This window comes from Gymnoscopelus braueri (genome assembly GCF_963280865.1).
Source record: "Gymnoscopelus braueri genome assembly, chromosome: 19".
NCBI lineage: Eukaryota > Metazoa > Chordata > Actinopteri > Myctophiformes > Myctophidae > Gymnoscopelus > Gymnoscopelus braueri.
The window spans coordinates 33,482,227-33,503,182 of NC_137621.1; the positions used below are offsets into that span (position 1 = coordinate 33,482,227).

At 39.1% G+C, this 20,956-nt stretch overlaps 1 protein-coding gene and 1 gene segment (V, D, J or C); both read left to right on the forward strand.

Annotated features, from left to right (window-relative positions):
• LOC308074343 (M1-specific T cell receptor beta chain-like) overlaps positions 1-11,929 on the forward strand; it is a 113,464-nt gene extending 101,535 nt beyond the window's left edge. For 2 of the 3 annotated variants that reach the window (XM_080413760.1, XM_080413761.1), the window contains 2 exons: positions 11,074-11,189; positions 11,349-11,929. In XM_080413760.1, the coding sequence (XP_080269886.1) occupies positions 11,074-11,189; positions 11,349-11,375 (143 nt within the window). In that variant the 3' untranslated portion in view covers positions 11,376-11,929. Of the gene's footprint in view, positions 1-10,386; positions 10,726-10,836; positions 11,190-11,348 lie in introns of all 3 variants that reach the window. The other variant, XR_013932091.1, reaches the window with a different exon arrangement.
• A 3,676-nt stretch (positions 11,930-15,605) lies between these two features.
• Positions 15,606-16,324, forward strand: LOC308074770 (T cell receptor beta variable 7-2-like). The segment is given in 2 exons: positions 15,606-15,654; positions 15,939-16,324.
• The last annotated feature ends 4,632 nt before the right edge of the window (positions 16,325-20,956 follow it).

The following is a 20,956-nucleotide window of genomic DNA, read 5'->3' on the forward strand; positions in this document are numbered from 1 at the left end:
TAGTTTTAATTCGTTTTTAAAGCGGGTTTGCTAGTTTAGTTTAGTTATTAGTTTTTGTGTTTTTGTTTATTATCATATACTGTAATATGGGGTATGTGTCAGGGGCGGGATTTCAAAAAGGTCAGAAAATATATTCTGTCATATAAAAAACATATGCAACAAAAAAGGTATATTCACAGTTAAAAGTGGCATAGTTAAACAAATGAAAGATGTATTATGTATGGAATAAATGTACAATTTTGTCTATGATTTTAGTTGGTTTTGGTTAGTTTTGTAAGCACACAATACAGTTTCAGTTAGTTGTCTTTTTTTGCAAAGCATAATTTTTATATTTAAAATAATAAATAATAAAAATAGTTTTTATTTTGTTAGTTTTCAAAGTGTGATTTGAGATTAAAGAGAAGACACCATGAATCATTAGCAGTTTCAAGCCGTCAGACCCGGCTTCTGTGTCTTTGCAGCACAAACTGATGTGGTTTGATGAGACTTGCCTTCTTTCCTGTTATAATCAACTGTCTTGTGGCTCACTAAACTCTCACTCAAATTCTCATTTTCACAGGCTATTAAATGTCATACTCCTAAATGTCCTTAAAGCATACTTTCCTTTAGCAGCATGATCTCTCCTCAATGTCTGTAGGCGGGGAAAGGTAAAAGAGAGGTGGGAGTCACTGGACATGATTTAGAAGAAAGGGTAAAGTTTAATTTATCCTCTCAGTCTTTCATAATACGTCATTAGTAGAGGCATGTCGTCTATTGATGCAGAACTTTAATAGCTGACGTCATCACACATTGTGATGTGAAGATATGGTGACATATTAAAGACCTCTTCACTAAACTGTCCTCGGAGGAGGCAGTCTCATCAGCATGTTTCCAGCTTTATGCACACTTGGATTTCTACTCCTCTTGCTTACACGTAGGTTTTATCGAATTCCATCACAAAATAACACTGCATATGGATACTAAATAAAACAATGCATTTTTAATATCTGTGACCTGTAAGTCATTGCTAATCAGGCCTGCTACATTTATAGACCGATTTGCATTTTGAATAGTGAATCTATTACATTTTTCTGCAACTTTGGTGAATCTCTTCACAGGTCAGGCAGAGAATGCAGTCACCTTCCAACAGACTTCATCTCAGATAGTCACAGAAGGGACAGAGAATCTTAAGATAAATTGCAGCCATGATGACACCAACCTTGTAATTATGTTCTGGTACCAACACAAACAGAGAGGTTCCACCATGAGTCTCATTGGGTATGGGTATGCTTCAAGTAGTAAACCCAATTACGAGGGTCAGCTTGAAAAACAATTCCAAATCACAAGAGAAGACCCAGTGAAAGGAGCTCTGACTATCCTCCGAGTGAATTCATCAGACTCGGCTGTGTATTTCTGTGCTGCAAGCACACAGTGATGTGGTTTGATGAGACTGCCTGACAAAAAAACATCACTCCTGATAGTGGTTTGCACGGGAAAGCAAATAACATTTCCTGACGAGGGGAATATTGAAGTGTCAATATTAGTTTGTAACTATTAATTCTATTTAAACCATTGTATTGGACTGGTCTGCTCCACAACAGGGGGTCTTGTCATAAACTTATGCTGAATCCTTCTTGATAAGAACAACAGATCTACTGTACATCTACTGTACAAGATAACAATGCATCACATCAGTTCTTTTTGGCCAGCAACGTAATACATGCATGGCCACCACAGCCCTCACAGAAAAAAATATAGCGATAGAGACTGTCCATAAGCACTGGACTTGGAGCTGGTCCCCATGCTGCTGCTCAGTGGCTGCCCACTGCTCCTAATAGTTAGGATGGGTAAATGAAGAGGATTAGTTACTACCCCACAGGGGTCAATCAAGTCAAAGTCAAGTGAGTAAGAGTATTATGGATATGATTTGGATTGTGATATTGACGATAACATCCAACAAGCCCTCAGCCGGCCCTCTGCGACCTGCGGTCCTGGCGCGGCGCCCGGTCGGGGGTCCTCTGCGGGGTCCCCGCGGACCCCAGAGGATCCCAACCGCCCTCCTGGATACCCGATGGCACCAGTCCCCCTCCTACCCAACTTCTAGGCCAATCACACTGCCCGGAATTCAACTCGAGCAAGCCAGCGGTGATAGGGTGATGTCGGTCAGTAAAAGCAGAGAGATGTGTCAGGGTGGTCACCTTATCACCGCGGCTCAGTGATGTCATGTTGTAGTTTTCAAACCACCGCGGTGATAAGGTGACCACCGAAAATGGTAGCATGCGCCCCCCTGCCTCACAGACATTTTAACCACCTTAGCCTCCTATTAATAGCCAGGGTAGACATTCAATGCAGTCATGATGACAGTAACCTCAATATCGTGCTCTGGTACCAGGACAAGAAAGAAAGTGGAGAAATAAGAATTAAATAAGAAACAGTATTCATAGGATGAAATGTTTTTATAGCTAGAGGTTTGGACCGCCCTTGCATCTAGAGTTCAGGCCGCTAGGCGGCCCTCACACCTATGTCACACGGCAGATCCGACCAATATGTCTGAGTCATATAGTGTTGGGGGTTTTGTCAGAGTACCCTTTGTACCCGTCTGTAGCTGTCTGTCTACCTGTGTCCCTTCTATACCCATATATGGAGATCCCACCCTGTATATGCCCATATGTGGGCCTATTGCGGCGGTTCTGGACAACTGGATATCCATAAATGCCCATATTTGGACATATCGGTCGGATCGGCGGTTCTGGACAACAGTATATCCGAACGACTCGGCGGCGGTGCAGAAAGCACAGAGTTTGAAGTCGATCAGTCCCATATATGCACATGGCCAAATATGGGCATATCAGTCGGATCTGTAGCTCTGGATAACCGGATCTCCATATATGCCTATATATGGGCAGATCAGGTTTGTTTATGGTCTGAGTCATAGTGACATGCCTATATATGGGAGTATCGGCTATGTTTAATGTTATGTGAGTCAGAGTGACGTGGCCATGGTCCGCCGGCCGGCCAGCCAGTCCTCACTGTAGCCAATTTTTATATAGGATGATCCCAACTGTGAGCAAGCTTATTATACAGTTTTGAATTTTTCATTATATTTTATTTCCATTTCATTTTGAAAATATGTTGATACATTTAGGTTAGTTTTAATTCGTTTTTAAAGCGGGTTTGCTAGTTTAGTTTAGTTATTAGTTTTTGTGTTTTTGTTTATTATCATACACTGTAATATGGGGTATGTGTCAGGGGCGGGATTTCAAAAAGGTCAGAAAATATATTCTGTCATATAAAAAACATATGCAACAAAAAAGGTATATTCACAGTTAAAAGTGGCATAGTTAAACAAATGAAAGATGTATTATGTATGGAATAAATGTACAATTTTGTCTATGATTTTAGTTGGTTTTGGTTAGTTTTGTAAGCACACAATACAGTTTCAGTTAGTTGTCTTTTTTTGCAAAGCATAATTTTTATATTTAAAATAATTAATAAAAATAGTTTTTATTTTGTTAGTTTTCAAAGTGTGATTTGAGATTAAAGAGAAGACACCATGAATCATTAGCAGTTTCAAGCCGTCAGACCCGGCTTCTGTGTCTTTGCAGCACAAACTGATGTGGTTTGATGAGACTTGCCTTCTTTCCTGTTATAATCAACTGTCTTGTGGCTCACTAAACTCTCACTCAAATTCTCATTTTCACAGGCTATTAAATGTCATACTCCTAAATGTCCTTAAAGCATACTTTCCTTTAGCAGCATGATCCTCTCCTCAATGTCTGTAGGCGGGGAAAGGTAAAAGAGAGGTGGGAGTCACTGGACATGATTTAGAAGAAAGGGTAAAGTTTAATTTATCCTCTCAGTCTTTCATAATACGTCATTAGTAGAGGCATGTCGTCTATTGATGCAGAACTTTAATAGCTGACGTCATCACACATTGTGATGTGAAGATATGGTGACATATTAAAGACCTCTTCACTAAACTGTCCTCGGAGGAGGCAGTCTCATCAGCATGTTTCCAGCTTTATGCACAGTTGGATTTCTACTCCTCTTGCTTACACGTAGGTTTTATCGAATTCCATCACAAAATAACACTGCATATGGATACTAAATAAAACAATGCATTTTTAATATCTGTGACCTGTAAGTCATTGCTAATCAGGCCTGCTACATTTATAGACCGATTTGCATTTTGAATAGTGAATCTATTAAATTTTTCTGCAACTTTGGTGAATCTCTTCACAGGTCAGGCAGAGAATGCAGTCACCTTCCAACAGACTTCATCTCAGATAGTCACAGAAGGGACAGAGAATCTTAAGATAAATTGCAGCCATGATGACACCAACCTTGTAATTATGTTCTGGTACCAACACAAACAGAGAAGTCCCACCATGAGTCTCATTGGGTATGGGTATGCTTCAAGTAAAACCCAAAGTTACGAGGGTCAGTTTGAAAAACAATTCCAAATCACAAGAGAAGACACAGTGAAAGGAGCTCTGAGTATCCTCCGAGTGAATTCATCAGACTCGGCTGTGTATTTCTGTGCTGCAAGCACACAGTGATGTGGTTTGATGAGACTGCCTGACAAAAAACATCACTCCTGATAGTGGTTTGCACGGGCAAGCTAATAACATTTCCTGACGAGGGGAATATTGAAGTGTCAATATTATTTTGTAACTATTAATTATATTTAAACCATTGTATTGGACTGGTCTGCTCCACAACATGGGGTCTAGTCATACATTTCTGCTGAATCCTTCTTGATAAGAACAACAGATCTACTGTACATCTACTGTACAAGATAACAATGCATCACATCAGTTCTTTTTGGCCAGCAACATCCTCGCACGATGGAGTATAAATTAAGCTTTAGATAATACTGGGGGGAGGGGGGGAGGATAATTTAATTCACTGTTTTCCGCTAAGTCTATCAGCCCCATGGAATGTTTTCTTGTATCAATGCACAAGTTGACATCATGGCTCAAACAACACACCTTGAATGTCAATGGCAACTTTGATCATTTCATCCAATTATATTGGATGAAATGCATGACATACACTTCAGTGATAATTGTGAATTCAATCCATTTCTTTTAATGGATTTCAATCATATTATGTGAACGCAGCAAGCTCTGCAAGAGAGTACTGGTTAAGGAGTCTCACACCACCAATCTAACATGGACATTTGCACATGGCAATGTTTCCTCGATTCAAGAAATAGCTCCCTTTGAAAAGTTTGTCTGTGCTTGGTGTGACAATATCACGGCATCATGATCAGTTTAATATTATCGTCAATATCACAATCCAAATCATATCCATAATACTCTTACTCACTTGACTTTGACTTGATTGACCCCTGTGGGGTAGTAACTAATCCTCTTCATTTACCCATCCTAACTATTAGGAGCAGTGGGCAGCCACTGAGCAGCAGCATGGGGACCAGCTCCAGCTCCAAGTCCAGTGCTTATGGACAGGAGTCTCTATCGCTATATTTTTTTCTGTGAGGGCTGTGGTGGTATTATGTATTAAGAGAACTGGCAGACTACTGTATAAATCAGGGCGGTGCTTAAGAGCTGTTGAGCCCCTCCCCTCCCGATATGTTTTAAAATGCTCACGTTGTTCATATTAATATTCTGATCTCTGTGGATATGAGGTTCTTCTCAGTTGTGGGAGTTCTCCTCTTAGCTAGTAAGACATTCTAAAAGGCATCGCTCAAATTAATCATTTAATAATTTGTGTATATTATTTTCATGTATTTTAACTTTGCTTTACAGAATTCTCCCGTTGTGTGGAAATTCAACAGACACCATTTGCACTGAGCCTCAAGGGGGATGCATCAGTCACTTTGCACTGTGAACAAAATGATGATCAGTTCTACTACATGTATTGGTACAGACAAAGAGACGGCGAGAAACTTCAGCTGCTCGCATATTCTCTTGGAAAAAATGCATCAAGCATTGTGCCTCCTTTCACTGAATCCAAGTACACACTGTCAAGACCTCTGGTGCTGAAATCCTCCCTGATGATACATGACGTTGATGCCAAAGATTTGGCGCTGTACTTCTGTGCCTCAACTAAACCACAATGACTCAGAGAGCCTTCACAGCTCAACAACAACCCCAACATGCCGTTGCAGGAAAATAAAGGGTGCATAATACTGCAGGTGAAGGTTTGACAGCCTACAGTATGTGGATAAAGTGCAAAAGAGTTTTGTTCTAATTCAACACATTAGATATTTGTGTTAATGTTGCTTTCTTTTACCAAAATGATTGATCGTTTGGTTGATCAAAGCGACAAACACCTACTGACTCATCATGGTACAATCCTCAGTCAAAACAATGATGTTTTCTGCGTGACAAAAACATGACCTATAGGGAGCAGTGGAGCACTGTAAGTTTCTCTGTCATGCTGCACCATAGGCACTCTCTCTTCATGTTCATTATCTAACTTGGGTGTAATTGTGTGCTTGATCCTTGAAATAAAATAAAAAGAATGTTTCAGAACATGCACTGACCTCTACAGGGTACATTTAGGATTACACATCCATTTTGTATGAAGAAGAAAAGAAACGCATCATGAAAACCACAAGTTTTATGCAATGCAGTGTAAGTCTTATTTTTTCTTAAAATAGTCAGTGAAACTACAGAGTACTGATAAGTGTAGGATTGCACGTTTGTGGTTCTTGTGATGAAACCTAATGGAATAACATTATTTTCAACAAGGGGTAATCAAAAAATTCATAAAGTTGATACAGTTCATATAAGCAGAAAGGATCTATTCTTCAAAAGAGTCAAAGTAGACCATTATTGCCACTTGGTCAAAGGTGACACCTTGGCATTAGAATGTGTAGACATGAGTCTTTTAAATAACTCCAAAAGGAACTACTTATGAAAAAGATCAGTTGCACTGTGCATGTTGCATTACATGCATTAGCATAACTTTAATGGTTCATAGTAAAATCTAAAACACTCTCAGCCAACTAGTTGTGAGGCCATTCTGTGTAAATTCAGACAGCTGAAATAATAATATTTGAAGTTTTCAAACAATTCCTCTGGGGGAGCACATGTGCACCAGAATCTCAATATGCATACAGTACAATTGTAACCTCTATAATACTATTGTACATCCTTAAGTCATCTCAGCTGCAGCTCAGTGCGTCATGATATAGTAAGACCAACGACAACCGGGAGCGATGTAAACAGATAACCAATAGAGATGTCATTTACAGTGTCTGTCTAGTGTCTACCTACAAGGAAAAACAAAAACAAAAAGCCTACCATCCCTCCCCTCCACACTCTCACTGCTTTTCTTAGAGCTCACAGAAATAGCACCAGTCAGCATGGAAGCAGTTCAAACTCTTTCAGCATCCACCCTGGCTGTGCACCTGTTCTCAGGGGCAGATAGAGAGAGATGGGGGGTGAGATATGGACAAGTCATGTGGGGGTAGGCAAGAAGAGAGAGCGAGAAAGAATCAAGGTTTTTGTGTAATACTTTTTCACCGTGGGGACAGGGAGCCACGGTGATACAATCCTATAGAGCTGCTGTACAAAAACCTCCTCCCATTCACTTGTATTGTGTAGAGCACTGTTCAGTACATGACACCATTGTTACCGGGAAAGAACATCAATATTCAACACCATGAGGGACTCCAATGTATCCCTGGGGATGTAAAATTGATTTTAACAAGGACAGCTTAGTGGAATAAAACAATATATATACATGCTCTATCTGGTTGTTTGACTCGCTACTGTTTCGTAAAAACCCAACTGCTGAGATAATTGTAGCTTATCCAATGGACGTCTAAAGCTCCAATGGATAATGAAGAGTGTGTTTGATTATTTTGTCGGATTAAGGATTATGGAAAGTTTTGACTTTTCTGTAGAGGATGCAATCAGTGTGACACTGGCACTGGCAGCGAGGCCTACTTTGGAAATGGAACTAAACTCACTGTTTTGGGTAAGTCAGAACTCTTACAAATGTACCTCACTTCAATAAATATGAAGTGGTAAAAATGTGTGGTTGAACTTTAGGGGGTTAATGTGAGTTACTGTAAACTTGAAATATTGGACTGAACTGAGAACACTGTGACCAACACTGAACCTGCATACTTTGGCAATGGAACCAAACTGACAGTTTTAGGTAAATATAATAATCTCAATGTTTGTTTTTGTTGCATTGTATGTTTCCTTAGCAGCACAGCATAGGAAGAGGGATATATAAAAACGACTGTGTTCTGAAATAATTCTGGTAGGGAATGATATTCATGCTCAGTATTTCTGCACTGTGACAACCTGAACGAAGCATACTTTGGAAATGGAACAAAGTTGACTGTTTTGGGTAAGAAAATGTATATACGGTTCAAATACATGCAACAAGACCATTTTGTTTGAATGGCGTGTCAACAGTTGTTTTGGTACAACCATTATAGTTGTAGTCCTCTTATTCAATTCTGGTGTTGAGCTTTGTTGCTGTGCCAATAACGAAGCCCATTTCGGTCAAGGCACAAAATTGACTGTTCTTGGTAAGTAAGCTATGAGATTTTCACTTTATGATTCCAGCGAGAAGTGAGACAAAATAGTTGTGAGGCTGACAGATCAGTTACGGAGAGATTCAAATTAGTTTTTCACCCAACTAGTAGCAACAGACTGTCGGTAGAGGTAGGTTGTAATATGACTGATCAGACTAACAGGTGAGAAAATATATATAATATTCGCTAAAATATTGCCAGACCATACAGTGAAATTATGTGCTATGTCATTACACAACACATTTATCTCTAGTTGGCTATTTATAATCTGCCACATATATATCTGTTACATATTTCTTAAACAAAATAAAAACACTCAATTAAGGAATCAATAAACATCAATCAATTTAAGTGGTTGACTTGCAGTAAATGAGGTTTGAATTGACTCTGTTGAGACAGACAGGAATGCATTGGTATGGAAGCCTTTTTAAAGTGTTAGGTTAGAGAGATAGGCAGTAAGGGTTTTTTGTTGAGCTCTTGACACTTTGTGATGATTCTCGTAGGCATACTTTGGAGCTGGAACAAAACTCACCGTCTTAGGTACGAAAATGAATAAATGTATAATCTAATTGGCTCAGTGTGGCATAGAAGGTGAGTGAGTGAAGATTATGCTAAATTAATAATATGACATTTAATTTAGATATTTTTTATTCTTGATATACATTTTTCTCATTGTGAATAGTCAATAGATATTTTATTCTGAGTTTGACTTGTTAAAGTTTAGCACCAATAAGCAGAAGCATCATCTATCGTCTTCAGCAGTAGAGCTGTGGTAATATGAAATTTGGCACAATGCCCAGATTATCACTCTCATAGCACAAGTTCTTATCAGTGCACAAGGCTCTGTGAGCTCCCAGTCTGAGGCTTACTTTGGATATGGAACTAAACTTACGGTCTTAGGTAAGGTAACAAAACAACAATACTAAATGTAATGTTATGCAATGCTATACATTAATCTGCAATCTACAGTACCTAAAATAATTTGGTTTGATGAATAACTAGAAAGAAATGTCAACATCTATTGTGGCGTATCTATGAGATCAGTAGTCTAATAGTTTAATTGTCAAAAAGATGGTAAAAACAGAATAAAAAGGGAAAGAGTAATAAAATGACAAATATACAGAAAGATAATGAACAAAATTGTGCCAGGGACAAAAAGAAAATACTCAAAAATATCACAAAAAAGAGCAAGAGCAAAAAGACAGTTTGGAAAGTTTCAGCACTAGTTTTTTCTGTAGCCTTGTGTCAGTGTGATCAATCACGAAAGCGCACACTTTGGCAGTGGCACCAAACTAACTGTACTAGGTAAGAAATTAACTTAAATACATTCTTACAATGCTCATTACATTTTTGCCATGAGGATTTCTCTGAAACTGAAATATTTTTATGTTGAGTATATTATTTTCCTTGGAAAAGTAGGGAATGTCAAGTATTTGAGTTACCTGCTTCCTTTGATTCAATCAAATAATGTAAATAATATTTACAATTTTAGTTAATTGCTAATATTAGCAATTAACTAAAATGTGTAATTATGACAACAGTCAAATCAATTAGAGGAGCCAAACATTGTTGTTTGAGGAAATTATATTTTTGATTCAGTGGTCACTGCTAGAAGCATATACCTTTTTTAGGGTTAGGCGGTTAGTAAGCGTTCTGGTTTTCCTCCTGTCTATTTTGGAGAATAAACTAGGTGAATAGTTCTCTTAATGATTCATTTTCATACAGATGATGACATGGTCCTGTAATTCTTTATTTTCTTTCTAATGTCTAGAATTCTAAATGGAAAGTCGAGAATCGAGTATGTATTTGTACTGTAGGGTGGAGCGCTTCCTTCACAATGCAGCTTTAATAATATTACTTTTCTTTTGTCTGTCCAATTCCAGATCCTACTGTAACTATCACACCACCCACAGTCAATATCCTTCCACCTTCTACAAAGGAGTGTAAAGCCAACAAGAAGACCCTTGTATGTGTGGCCACTGACTTCTACCCAGACCATGTCACCGTGTCCTGGAAGGTTGACGCGAACACGGTCACTACAGGAGTGGTGACTGATAATGCAGCCTTGCAGAATAATGTCACCAAACTGTACACCATCACCAGCCGATTGAAGGTCCCAGCTGAGGACTGGAACCAACCGACTAAGGAATTTGTCTGCATTGTCAGCTTCTACAATGGGACGTATAACAGCTCTCACCCCAACTCAATTAAAGGACAACCAGGTATAGTAAAATAGATTCATCAATAACATTGCCTTTTTGAAGTTTGTAAAAAGGCAAAGCACTCACTTAAACTAATGTAATCCTGTCTAATAATTTCTGTGTTTCTGTCAGGTGAAGGTACAGGTACAGGTACAGGTACAGCACTCACAAAAGGTAAGAATTCTATTTGTATTGTCCAGTATAGAACACTGACGCTGTCAGGCTTATGGGGCATCATTCCCTTAGAGGCAATGCATGCTAAAATATACTCATGGCACACTAAGCTGCTTCAGATAACATGTACCAAATTACCCAACAGTGGGTAGTTTGACTATTTGGAGGCAAATAACTGTGTTTAATTTTCTACAGGAAAGCACTATGTGAAGATCACAAAGATACAAACTGCCAAGCTGTCCTACATCTTCTTCCTCGCCAAGAGCAGCTTCTATGGACTCTTCCTTATGGCTTTACTGTGGAGGATTCAGGTGGGTTCAAATCTATAGTGTGTACAATGTGTGACTTGTCAATCTGTCCCCACTTCATGTCACAGAGATAAGTGGAGTGAACTAAATCATGGAAATAGGAGTAGTTTTTAGTAATGTACAAATAAGTAATTAAACGTATATTTTCTCTCTGTTACACAGGGTCAATCTAAGAAGCAGTCTAACTGAATTCTGAGCTGTTCCATGGCAACCCAGTTCAGTAGAGCTCATTCCATTTTATTCAGTAACTAAGATTTAAATCTGCAATCTGTAACTTATTTGAAGTGTTGGGTAGGACACCTACTGGTTGACAAGTCCCGGTTGAAGCTCATAAGCCTAATATCTCCCCTGGTCAAGGCTGGATTCCCTCTTGTTGAGCGGTAGATGTTTGAAACCGGGTTTCAAATTCCAGGTGTTACAATTCCATCTCCATTGGTAAAGGACATGAAATGTACGTATTGTAGCTTTAAAGCTTAGTTCATATATTTTACCTTGTAGAGGCTTTGTAGACATTTTCAAAATGTTATGCCAAAGGAAAGGAATGAAACTGATCAGTTGACCAATTCTTTGTTTTCAAGACAAACTATTTGACACTTTTTCTCATCAAAAGGAGTGCATGTGCACAGTTACTCAAGTAAAAGCAAGTTGTTTTTCTTTTTATGATAATGCATCTTTGTGTGCTGTTATTAACACATGTATCATGACTGAAAAGTATACTCAATTAAAGTTTTTCAGAAAACCAAGTTATTTCTTCTTTTTGACCTGAGATGTGTAACAGACTCATGAGAGATCAGTATGAATTTAACATGGGATTAAGTATCTCTCATACCAATAAACAGGTTAATGATATCAAATTGAATTAGGTCAATTAAAGATAACAAGCTACATCATAACTATTACTCCCTCTAACTCATATGGGGTCTATGGAAGATGGTAATGTAAAAAATAAGATAAAGAAAAACATATCAACAATGGCTCATTTGTTCCCATTAAAGGTATTAAAAGGTCACTTCATTTTGTATATTATGAACTAAAATAAATAGCACATTATGGTTTCATGGAACCAGTATATGACTTGTATAGTATAGTATTCCCTCTCAAATCAAGTTTAAGCTTGATTGATTGATTGAATACTTCAGAAATGTACACAGCATGAGGTACAGTCAGACATTAAGGCTAAAGGATAACACAAAGGGTCCTGGGGACTTGTTTCCATTGTGGTCCTATGTAATCAGGTACATAGCTACTGAAAGCTGCCATTATCATCCCAGCACAAAGTTAGTGTAGCAGGGTGGTGTATTTTTAGCAGCCTGCCCATCAGTCAAATTCATAAGAATGCAGCTATTTCCCTTCCCACATGTGAGGCAACGTTTCCATAAGCATGAGCTCAGTTGAGCTGACGCTACTACGGAGGGAGGTTTTGGGTCATGTATTTTCCACTGAGAACAAAAGGGGTACATTCTCAAAAGTCCATCTTTTGACATTTACTGGATTTACATTTAGTTAATTAAAGGGATCTTACCAATTGAATTATTAATTCACTTGAAGTTGGGTTATTGGGTCACAAGATTGTTATTCAGTTTTCCCACTGCACATGAAAGTTGACTAAAATTTATTTTTCTCAATACATTAATCTCCTGTATTTAACTTTTTCTATTTTGGTGTCATTCATATTTTTGCTTATATTTATTTTAATCACTGTATGCATAAACAACCATGCATAAACAAGTGTAAGGTTATAACAACCCCAATAGCAGTACAGGAAATCAATGTTCTAATCATTTTAAAGGTCAGGGGTATGCATGGTTGGAGGCAGATATGAAACTGGAGCTAGCAGTTCTGTCTATAGTAGTAGTGAACAACACTACAGGAGAGGATGTGGTCACAGCGTAGGCTGTAGATCATGGTTAGTTCCAAGAAATGACAGATGTGAAACCTTCAACCTAACCACAACCCTATGCCTTGCTAGGAACACCTGCCTCTCTGCAACCACCATGTCTGCAGGTCTCTGTGCAAACATAAACGGAACATGATGAGAGCATGTACTCTTTTCTATGTCAACTGTAGATGCAGTGTGAGGATGTGTGTGAGGAATTATTGTGTCATATCACCAAATGTTTTACTTAGAATCTGGTGCAAAAACGTGTTTAAGTCTAGTGGTTAGAATGCAAGAACACACATGCTAAACCTGCAAGTCTATTGAAATATCACATACATACACTATGCCGTTTGTTTGTTGTAATTAAAACACTCTCTAGCCCCATGACATTTTTAGAAGAGATAGCCTCAGTTTAAAGAGGATAATGGACAGTAATATCTAAGAGCTAAACAGTATTATATATACTTTAGATAGACCAAAACTATACTAAGTCCCGATATCTAGCTACTGTATATGAAACATAAAATAAAGGTTCCATCAGATTATTATGGAAAATCATGTGCTGTATGTTATGGTGTTTTTCTTGAACGTTTACATAATTTAGATGCGGAGTGAGTTTCATAACTCTTGGGCCATTTATGGCTGTTCAATTTCCTTCGTATGATTGCAGAAATACATCACATCAGAGTCAATGAAAATGTATATTTAATATAAAGTTTTACAGTATAAACAGAGATTTTTTGTTACACAAACATTTTAAGCTGACGAGAGGTGTTTACCGTGTAACTAAGCATTTTATGTGATAAACTCGCTCTGCACTGTGGTGTATTAATGGCATGTGGTTTTTGTATTAGATCAGCGTTCGTATATCATACTGTGGTGCTTGCTGCACAGTACCACACTGCAGGCTCTGCCAAAGTCACCTCAGCCCACTCCAGGACGAAGTTCAATTCATCTGGCCTGTTGGCACTAATACCCTCCACACTGGGTGGGTCCACAATCCCTTTGCCGAGGGATGTGAATACCAGACTTAAGCCACCTGAGGTGGTCCAGCGATACCAGTACAGGTTAGGGTTGCTGGTCCCTGAAGAAGAACATCCAACTTTTAGGGATGAGCCAGGATGAACAACAAGGTCTTGAGGTGTTTGCTGAACTTGAATGTTGCCCTCTGTGCCTACAGTAGATAAAAAAATGATGGTACAATTTAACCTTCACTGATGGACTGTGCACAGAAATGCAATGGGACCAAATGTGAACGATTATATAAAACTTACATTTAAGCAAAGAGAGACCTAGAAGAAAGTATACCCTCATGGTTCGTTCAAGACAACAGAGTGAAAAATCCAAAACTGCTGTACAGTAATATTAAAAAAAGGCTCTCACTCATACAGTACATGTGATGCGCAGTCGCACACTTGCACCTTCTAAAGTAGACCAATAGGTAATTTCATGACCTCTCCTGGTAAGAAGTGGAATGACAAGTTGTGAAGAAGATTTTAAATATATTTTTTAGTATATAAACCGTGTAGTCTACTGATGCTCCAATCCGCACCAATTTTTGGGTACAGGCCTTGCTAATGCAAGTGATGTCAACCAGAAGACCATACTGTGGGAAAACATGGGTGTAAATGCTATTGCTAATGCACTGGAATACAGTCACAACAAGGGACCTAGCTTCTACCAAATGTACTGGTGCAGACTGACCCAAGAAGAAACTACAAGTAGAAGGAATGAAACAAGTTGGTTACCATATCAGATACCAAGCCTGAACATCAACCTAGCTTCAGAGAGAAGAAAATCTCTGCCGGTGTGGGAATGAAGTCAGAACTCTCTCTCATAGTGTCCTATAAGGGCATTAATACTCATCTACAGTTAAGAAGAGCATATCTTTTTTTTATTCAGTTGACTACAGGATCAAACCACATCATCACACAACACTGGGACACCCTGTTGTCATATCAAAATGACAGCGTGACAAGTCTTCATACAGTACCACTGAATGATAATACTACCGATTACTGATAGTCAGAGACACTGTTGGTCTCTGTCTTCCCACACATGAACATCATGTTCAAACTACTACTACTCAAGCGTAACAGTAGTACTGTTCTGCATCACAGGTAATGTACAGTACATATAAACAACTTAACCAACGCTAACTAGCCTATGCCCACTGTGGCGAAAAACAATCCTGATACCGTCCCAATATGAAAGGATGCCCCAACGTCTTTGCGTTTGTTCCGCAATGCTTATTTTTACATTCCCAAATTGTTTCCACCCAGTTTTAGCCTCTACATTGAATTTAGATGTCACCAGACATATCAGTAGGCGGAGATCTCTGATCGTCTGGCTGTGAGACTACCTCCAGAGACCAACAATTACACACAACAATTAATTAAGTTTGTTTGTGTGGGAATCCACCCCAGAAATAAACGCACCCCATTTAGGAGCATATCATCATTTCAGTGGGCGATGAGACACACCTGTCAACTGGATTTCCCAGTATAACAGTGGTCTGTGTCTACAGCCTACACTCCAACATGATCTCTCCTCTCGTCATCTTGACTGTGTCTTTGCTCTGGACTGCAGGTACAGTAGAGTGTAATGTGATAGTCATGGAGTTAATGTGAAGTTAGTGTGGAGTTAATGTCCATAATATACTTCTTATAACTAACTAATATACATTTATATTATTAATGTATTATTATTGTCACCATGATCATCAAAGTAGTGTATAAGAAGCTCCACCAGTTAACCACAATTGATTATTCTAAATACTGAAGATGTAATCTTCAATATATGAAAGCACATTCATTCTGACATTAAACTTTATTATTAGTCTCCTAACATATTGTATTGTTGTATGGTTTCAGGTATAGCTGGGAGCAATGGTGTCTCTCAGACACCAGTAATACTATTGACAGAGAAGGGTCATTCAGTTCAGATGGACTGCATTCATGATAAGGGTGACACCTACTTCCATATGTACTGGTATCGGCATTTTCCTGGGGAAAGCATGAAACTCATAGCCTACACTGCACCTTACAGTAAGCCTGACTTTGGAAACTACAGCGAGGACAAATTTTCAGCCAACAGGACTGTTGTTGAAAGTGGATCTTTCACAGTGAAGGACGTGGTACCAGGTGACAACGGGGTGTATTTCTGTGCTGTGAGTGGCACACAGCGGCACAGACAATTCTACAGCTACACAAAAACCACTGCACCCTATGATGCTGACTGGCACACGCAGGCTCCCTGATAGTGTCTGTTGATATTTATAAGTATTTCCGTCCATTATGAACCAAGCCTCTGTGTCCCGAACTACTCTAGATCAGTGTTTCCCAACCTTTTTGGTGCCAAGGCACACCTGGCATAGCCAAAAGATCCCAGGGCACACCTAGATATACGGTGTGCATATATTATATATACTGTATATATATATATATACACATATACATATACATATACATATACATATATATAAATATATATATATATACACATATATATAAAAATAAATGTCCCCCCAATAATTGTATTGCTGCTACAAAATATTTACTCTCATGTACACAAGATGTAATAAAGAAACCTTACAAACATTACAAAATGTCTTTGGCCTACAAATATACAAACTTGGGTCAGTGCTGACTGGAGGAGTCAGATTTCACCTTACCAGAGTAAAAAGTGAAAGCATTATTGCGGACGCATGCACAGTTACCCACTACAGACGTTTACCAAAACACTCGCCCCAAAACACAGTCGCCCACCTGGTATTCCTAAACGTAACCTCAGTAAACTATGTCTAAACCTAACCTTATTCCTAAACGTAACATCAGTAAAACTATGCCTAATACTAAACTTATTTCTAACCTTATCCTCAGTAAAACAAATACAAGAACCGCTGGTCCGCGAAAACTAATGGGGGTAGCGTGCTTTGGGGCGAGACTTTCGGTTACCGCAGCTGCGAGTGGAGTAATTAAACACTAAAACTACATGGATTACGTTCACACTAACACCCTGGAGCGATTTAGAAGCACTTTAAAAGAAATCTAACACTTATGTTGATTTAAAGTTAGTACAGTTAGTTAGTTAGTGTTTTATTGTCGGACATTCATCATCATGGCAGGTTATAATATGACAGCCCCTCTTGGCTCTTGGCCGCTGTATCGGCCCGTTCCGACCCACAATGTAGTAATACTGAGTGCCAAAGCATATACCCTGAGCCCTTTTTATACAGTACCAGGTAGGCCAACATATTTGCATTCCTATGGGTGATGGTCGCTACACTGAATGGACTCGGGCGTGGGCCGTTGCTGTGTGTGAAACGGATGATGGCCGTATCGATTGACGGACGATCGTCGCTATTGTTCTCGAGGGGCTGGGTTCACACCTTCTTCAAACGGCGCGGCACACCTCAGCAGTAGCCCCGGCCCAAAATTGGGACGTTTGCCAGGGTTGATAAACACTGCTCTAGATCACTGGTTCACAAACCATTTACCAATTACTAATAAAGAAATTTTTTGTCTCCTCGGAACGAAAACTAGTTAAAGTAGCCGATCTAGGAGCTCACAAAACGTTAGATCGGCTATTTTCACAATGAAGTATGTCATACATTGAAAAAACATACTCTCAAATAAGCATTTCAGATTATCTTTAACAATTGCACATGCATTAATTGACACAATCATGTTGTGTGCAATGCAACATAAATGAAGTCTGCATCAAGTGAGGCTTGAGCCGGCGGTCTTGAGGTTGTAAGGCACACGCTTAAGTGAGAAGCCATTGGACCAACAGACCTGAACTAGTGAAAAAGGAGGTCAGACAGATGATACCGTTTCACGCAATAGCAAAAAAATCCTGGGTTTAAGTGTTCTTCAAACTGCTCAAAATTGAGGAAATTCTAAGGGCGGAGCTTACTGGTCAAAGTGATACATGTGTTCCTCATGTGTCAAGGCACAAGTGTAAGCAAGTTTCATGGCTGTCGGCCAAACGAGGCATGCGTTATGCCTGTTTAAAATTAGCATTTTCAAAAAATTGTTATAGCTTCCCCCTTTGGCCAATTGGAGATTGGTTTCAGTGATATTTGGAATGACCCTCTACATTACTGCAAAGTTTCAAACAAATGTGAGTCTGCATGTGTGTGTTAGGTGCAGATGAATAATTGTCATAAAACTGCAATAGTTCAAACCTATCTCCTCCTAGGATGTTTGAGCAATCTGCACGAAACATTTTACACATGAACTTACTGTAGGACCTTTGCCGACAAAACGTTAGCGGCGGATTTTACATAAGTGAAAGAATGAAGCTTTTAAGAGCCAATGAATGTTTTTCCTGAGCACTTTCAAAGGCACAACAAAGTCCTGGCTACTGGACAGGGTAGCAGATTAAACTTATTAGTATTATTTGATAATTCATTGTATCATTCTAAATTATTGACACAATCCTCCATTTATTTTAGTAGTCTGTAAGCTTATGGTTTGAACAAAGGATGTATTGTGTTATATTTTATTTGCTAGTATTTGATTGTTTTAGCGATAAAAATGTTTTCATTGACTATCATTTCTTTGTCTTTGTTCCATGTTTTATGTGAGAGGACCACAATGGAAATAAGTCTTTGACCTTGTTGTCTCCGCCAGGCCGAAAGGCATGGCGAGAGAGTATGTTTTCCCCCTGTCCGTCCGGCCGTGTGTCCGTGTGTCCGTCCGTCTGTGACCACCTAATCTCCGGCAACGTTGGCTTGATCGCAGCGAAACTGTGCACACACACTCCCTGGATGCCAATTCAGAACCTCTGACCTACATTTTTCTCATGGGCCTTTTATAGCGACACCAGGAGGCCGATTTGTGCAAAACATATTTTTGGACAGTACTCCTACAGATTTTGTCCAAACATCACGCAAATCGGTACACTGTATCTCTATAGTCATTAAACCAAACGGGTCTTTCAGATTTTTCATATTCCATCCAGATTGACTACAAATGTCTTCCAAAGTTTGCAGGAGTGCTCTGTTTTGAACAAAATGCCTCAAATCATGAACACAGCATGCAATTTCCGTGAAATTTTGCATGCACATTTCCATTAGGCCGAGGAAGAAATACCATTTGACATTTTTGAAATCAGCCTCATGGTGGCGCTATAACAGGCCGATTCGTGTTTTTACCTATAACTGCACCGATCTGTGTAAAACTTTGTATGGACACTCCCTAGAGGTCAAGGAAAAACCTTTGTTCTGCATTTTATAGCGCCACCAGGAGGCCGACTTATGTAAAACACGTTATTTTATACTACTCCTTCCAATTTTATCAAAATTTCATGCAAATCGGTACACATGATCTCTATAGTCATGTGATCAAGATGGATGTGTTTGGTTTTTCATATTCCATCCTGATTGGCTAAGATTGACATCTAAAGTTTGCATTATTGGCTTGTTTTGAAGAAAGTTCCGCACATCATGAACGCACCGTCCGATTGCGGTCAAACTTTGCACGCACATTCACACTATGTTGAGGAACAAATGCCACCCTTTTTACATTGGCCTGTTATAGTGCCACCAGCAGGTCTAATTTAGCAAAACAAATGTTTTTAACAAAATGTCTCAAATCATTGTCGTGCAAGGCCTAAGAAGAAATGGCACCCTTTTCACATTGGCCTATTATAGCGCCACCAGGAGGCCACAATAGCCTACCTGACCTGGCGGAGACCTGTGCTCCGAGGAGCACAGGTTTTCTTTTTTTTAACTCTAAAGTGTCTTTGTGATGGATTCTGGCAGATAAAACAAATTACAATACAAATGTTGACCCCTGGCTTATCACTTATAAACGATCAATATCTTGTATTTGCAGTTTTTCTGTTTACTACAGTATTTTGTCCCCACAGGCCACTGCCACTGTCACCCAGTTCCCTGAAATCAGCTGGAGCAATGCATCCAAATCTGCAGAGATGAACTGCACTTATAAGAGACATGAAATCTATCTGTATGAAATGTACTGGTACAGACAGCGTCCGGGAGAGTCCATGAGACTTCATTGTCTACACCAATGTTGGTGGTAAGGCTGACTATGGGGATCCAAATCAAAACAAATATTCAGCCACCAGGACTATGACTGAGAGATTTCTTACAGTTAAAGACTTGCAGCCGGAGGACAGTGGCATGTACTTCTGTGCCTTCAGTAAACACATTGATGCAAACCCAGTCTGTGGCTGAACAGAAACCAAATCACAAACATATGGTGTCGGTTTTCAGTTTTCTTTCAGTGTAGAAACCTCATGGGCCATATACTGCAGCTAAACAGATACTTTTGGCCTGGCCGATGCTCCTAGGGAGTCTGAATCTGACTACTTTTGTGTCTCTCCTCTCTCTGCCCTTGGTTTCCTGTATCCCTACACAGTATCTGATCTACTATCTAAAATAAAGCATAAAATGCTGAACTTAAAAAAGAAAAGAAAGAAAGTCTCAGACTGCAACTGTAGTTTATACATTTATAACTTTAGAATTATAATTTGTTTAGAATGATGCCAGTCTGGAAGATGGATACATGCCCCGCCCGGTTATGCAATACCCGCTGTACCTGTAAAACAACAATGTTTTATATTTGTATTACGACACCTGCATTAACCCATCTGTTCTTACCGCTATTCTCCTTCCATTCTGTGCCAAAACACAGCTGACACATTAGAACAGGGAGGTTCCTTCTGTACAGCAATACTAAGTAGCCCCCCCCCCCCTGGTTATGAGAACTAGTCACAGCATTTTATTGTCTATACGTTGTGTATGTTTCTCTCTTTAAAAGGGATTAATATGATTACTCAAATTCTCGTCAGTTTCTTTATCTCATCACTTTGGTTTCAAGGTACTCGAACTTGCCAAGACTTAAATGATATGTAACAGATG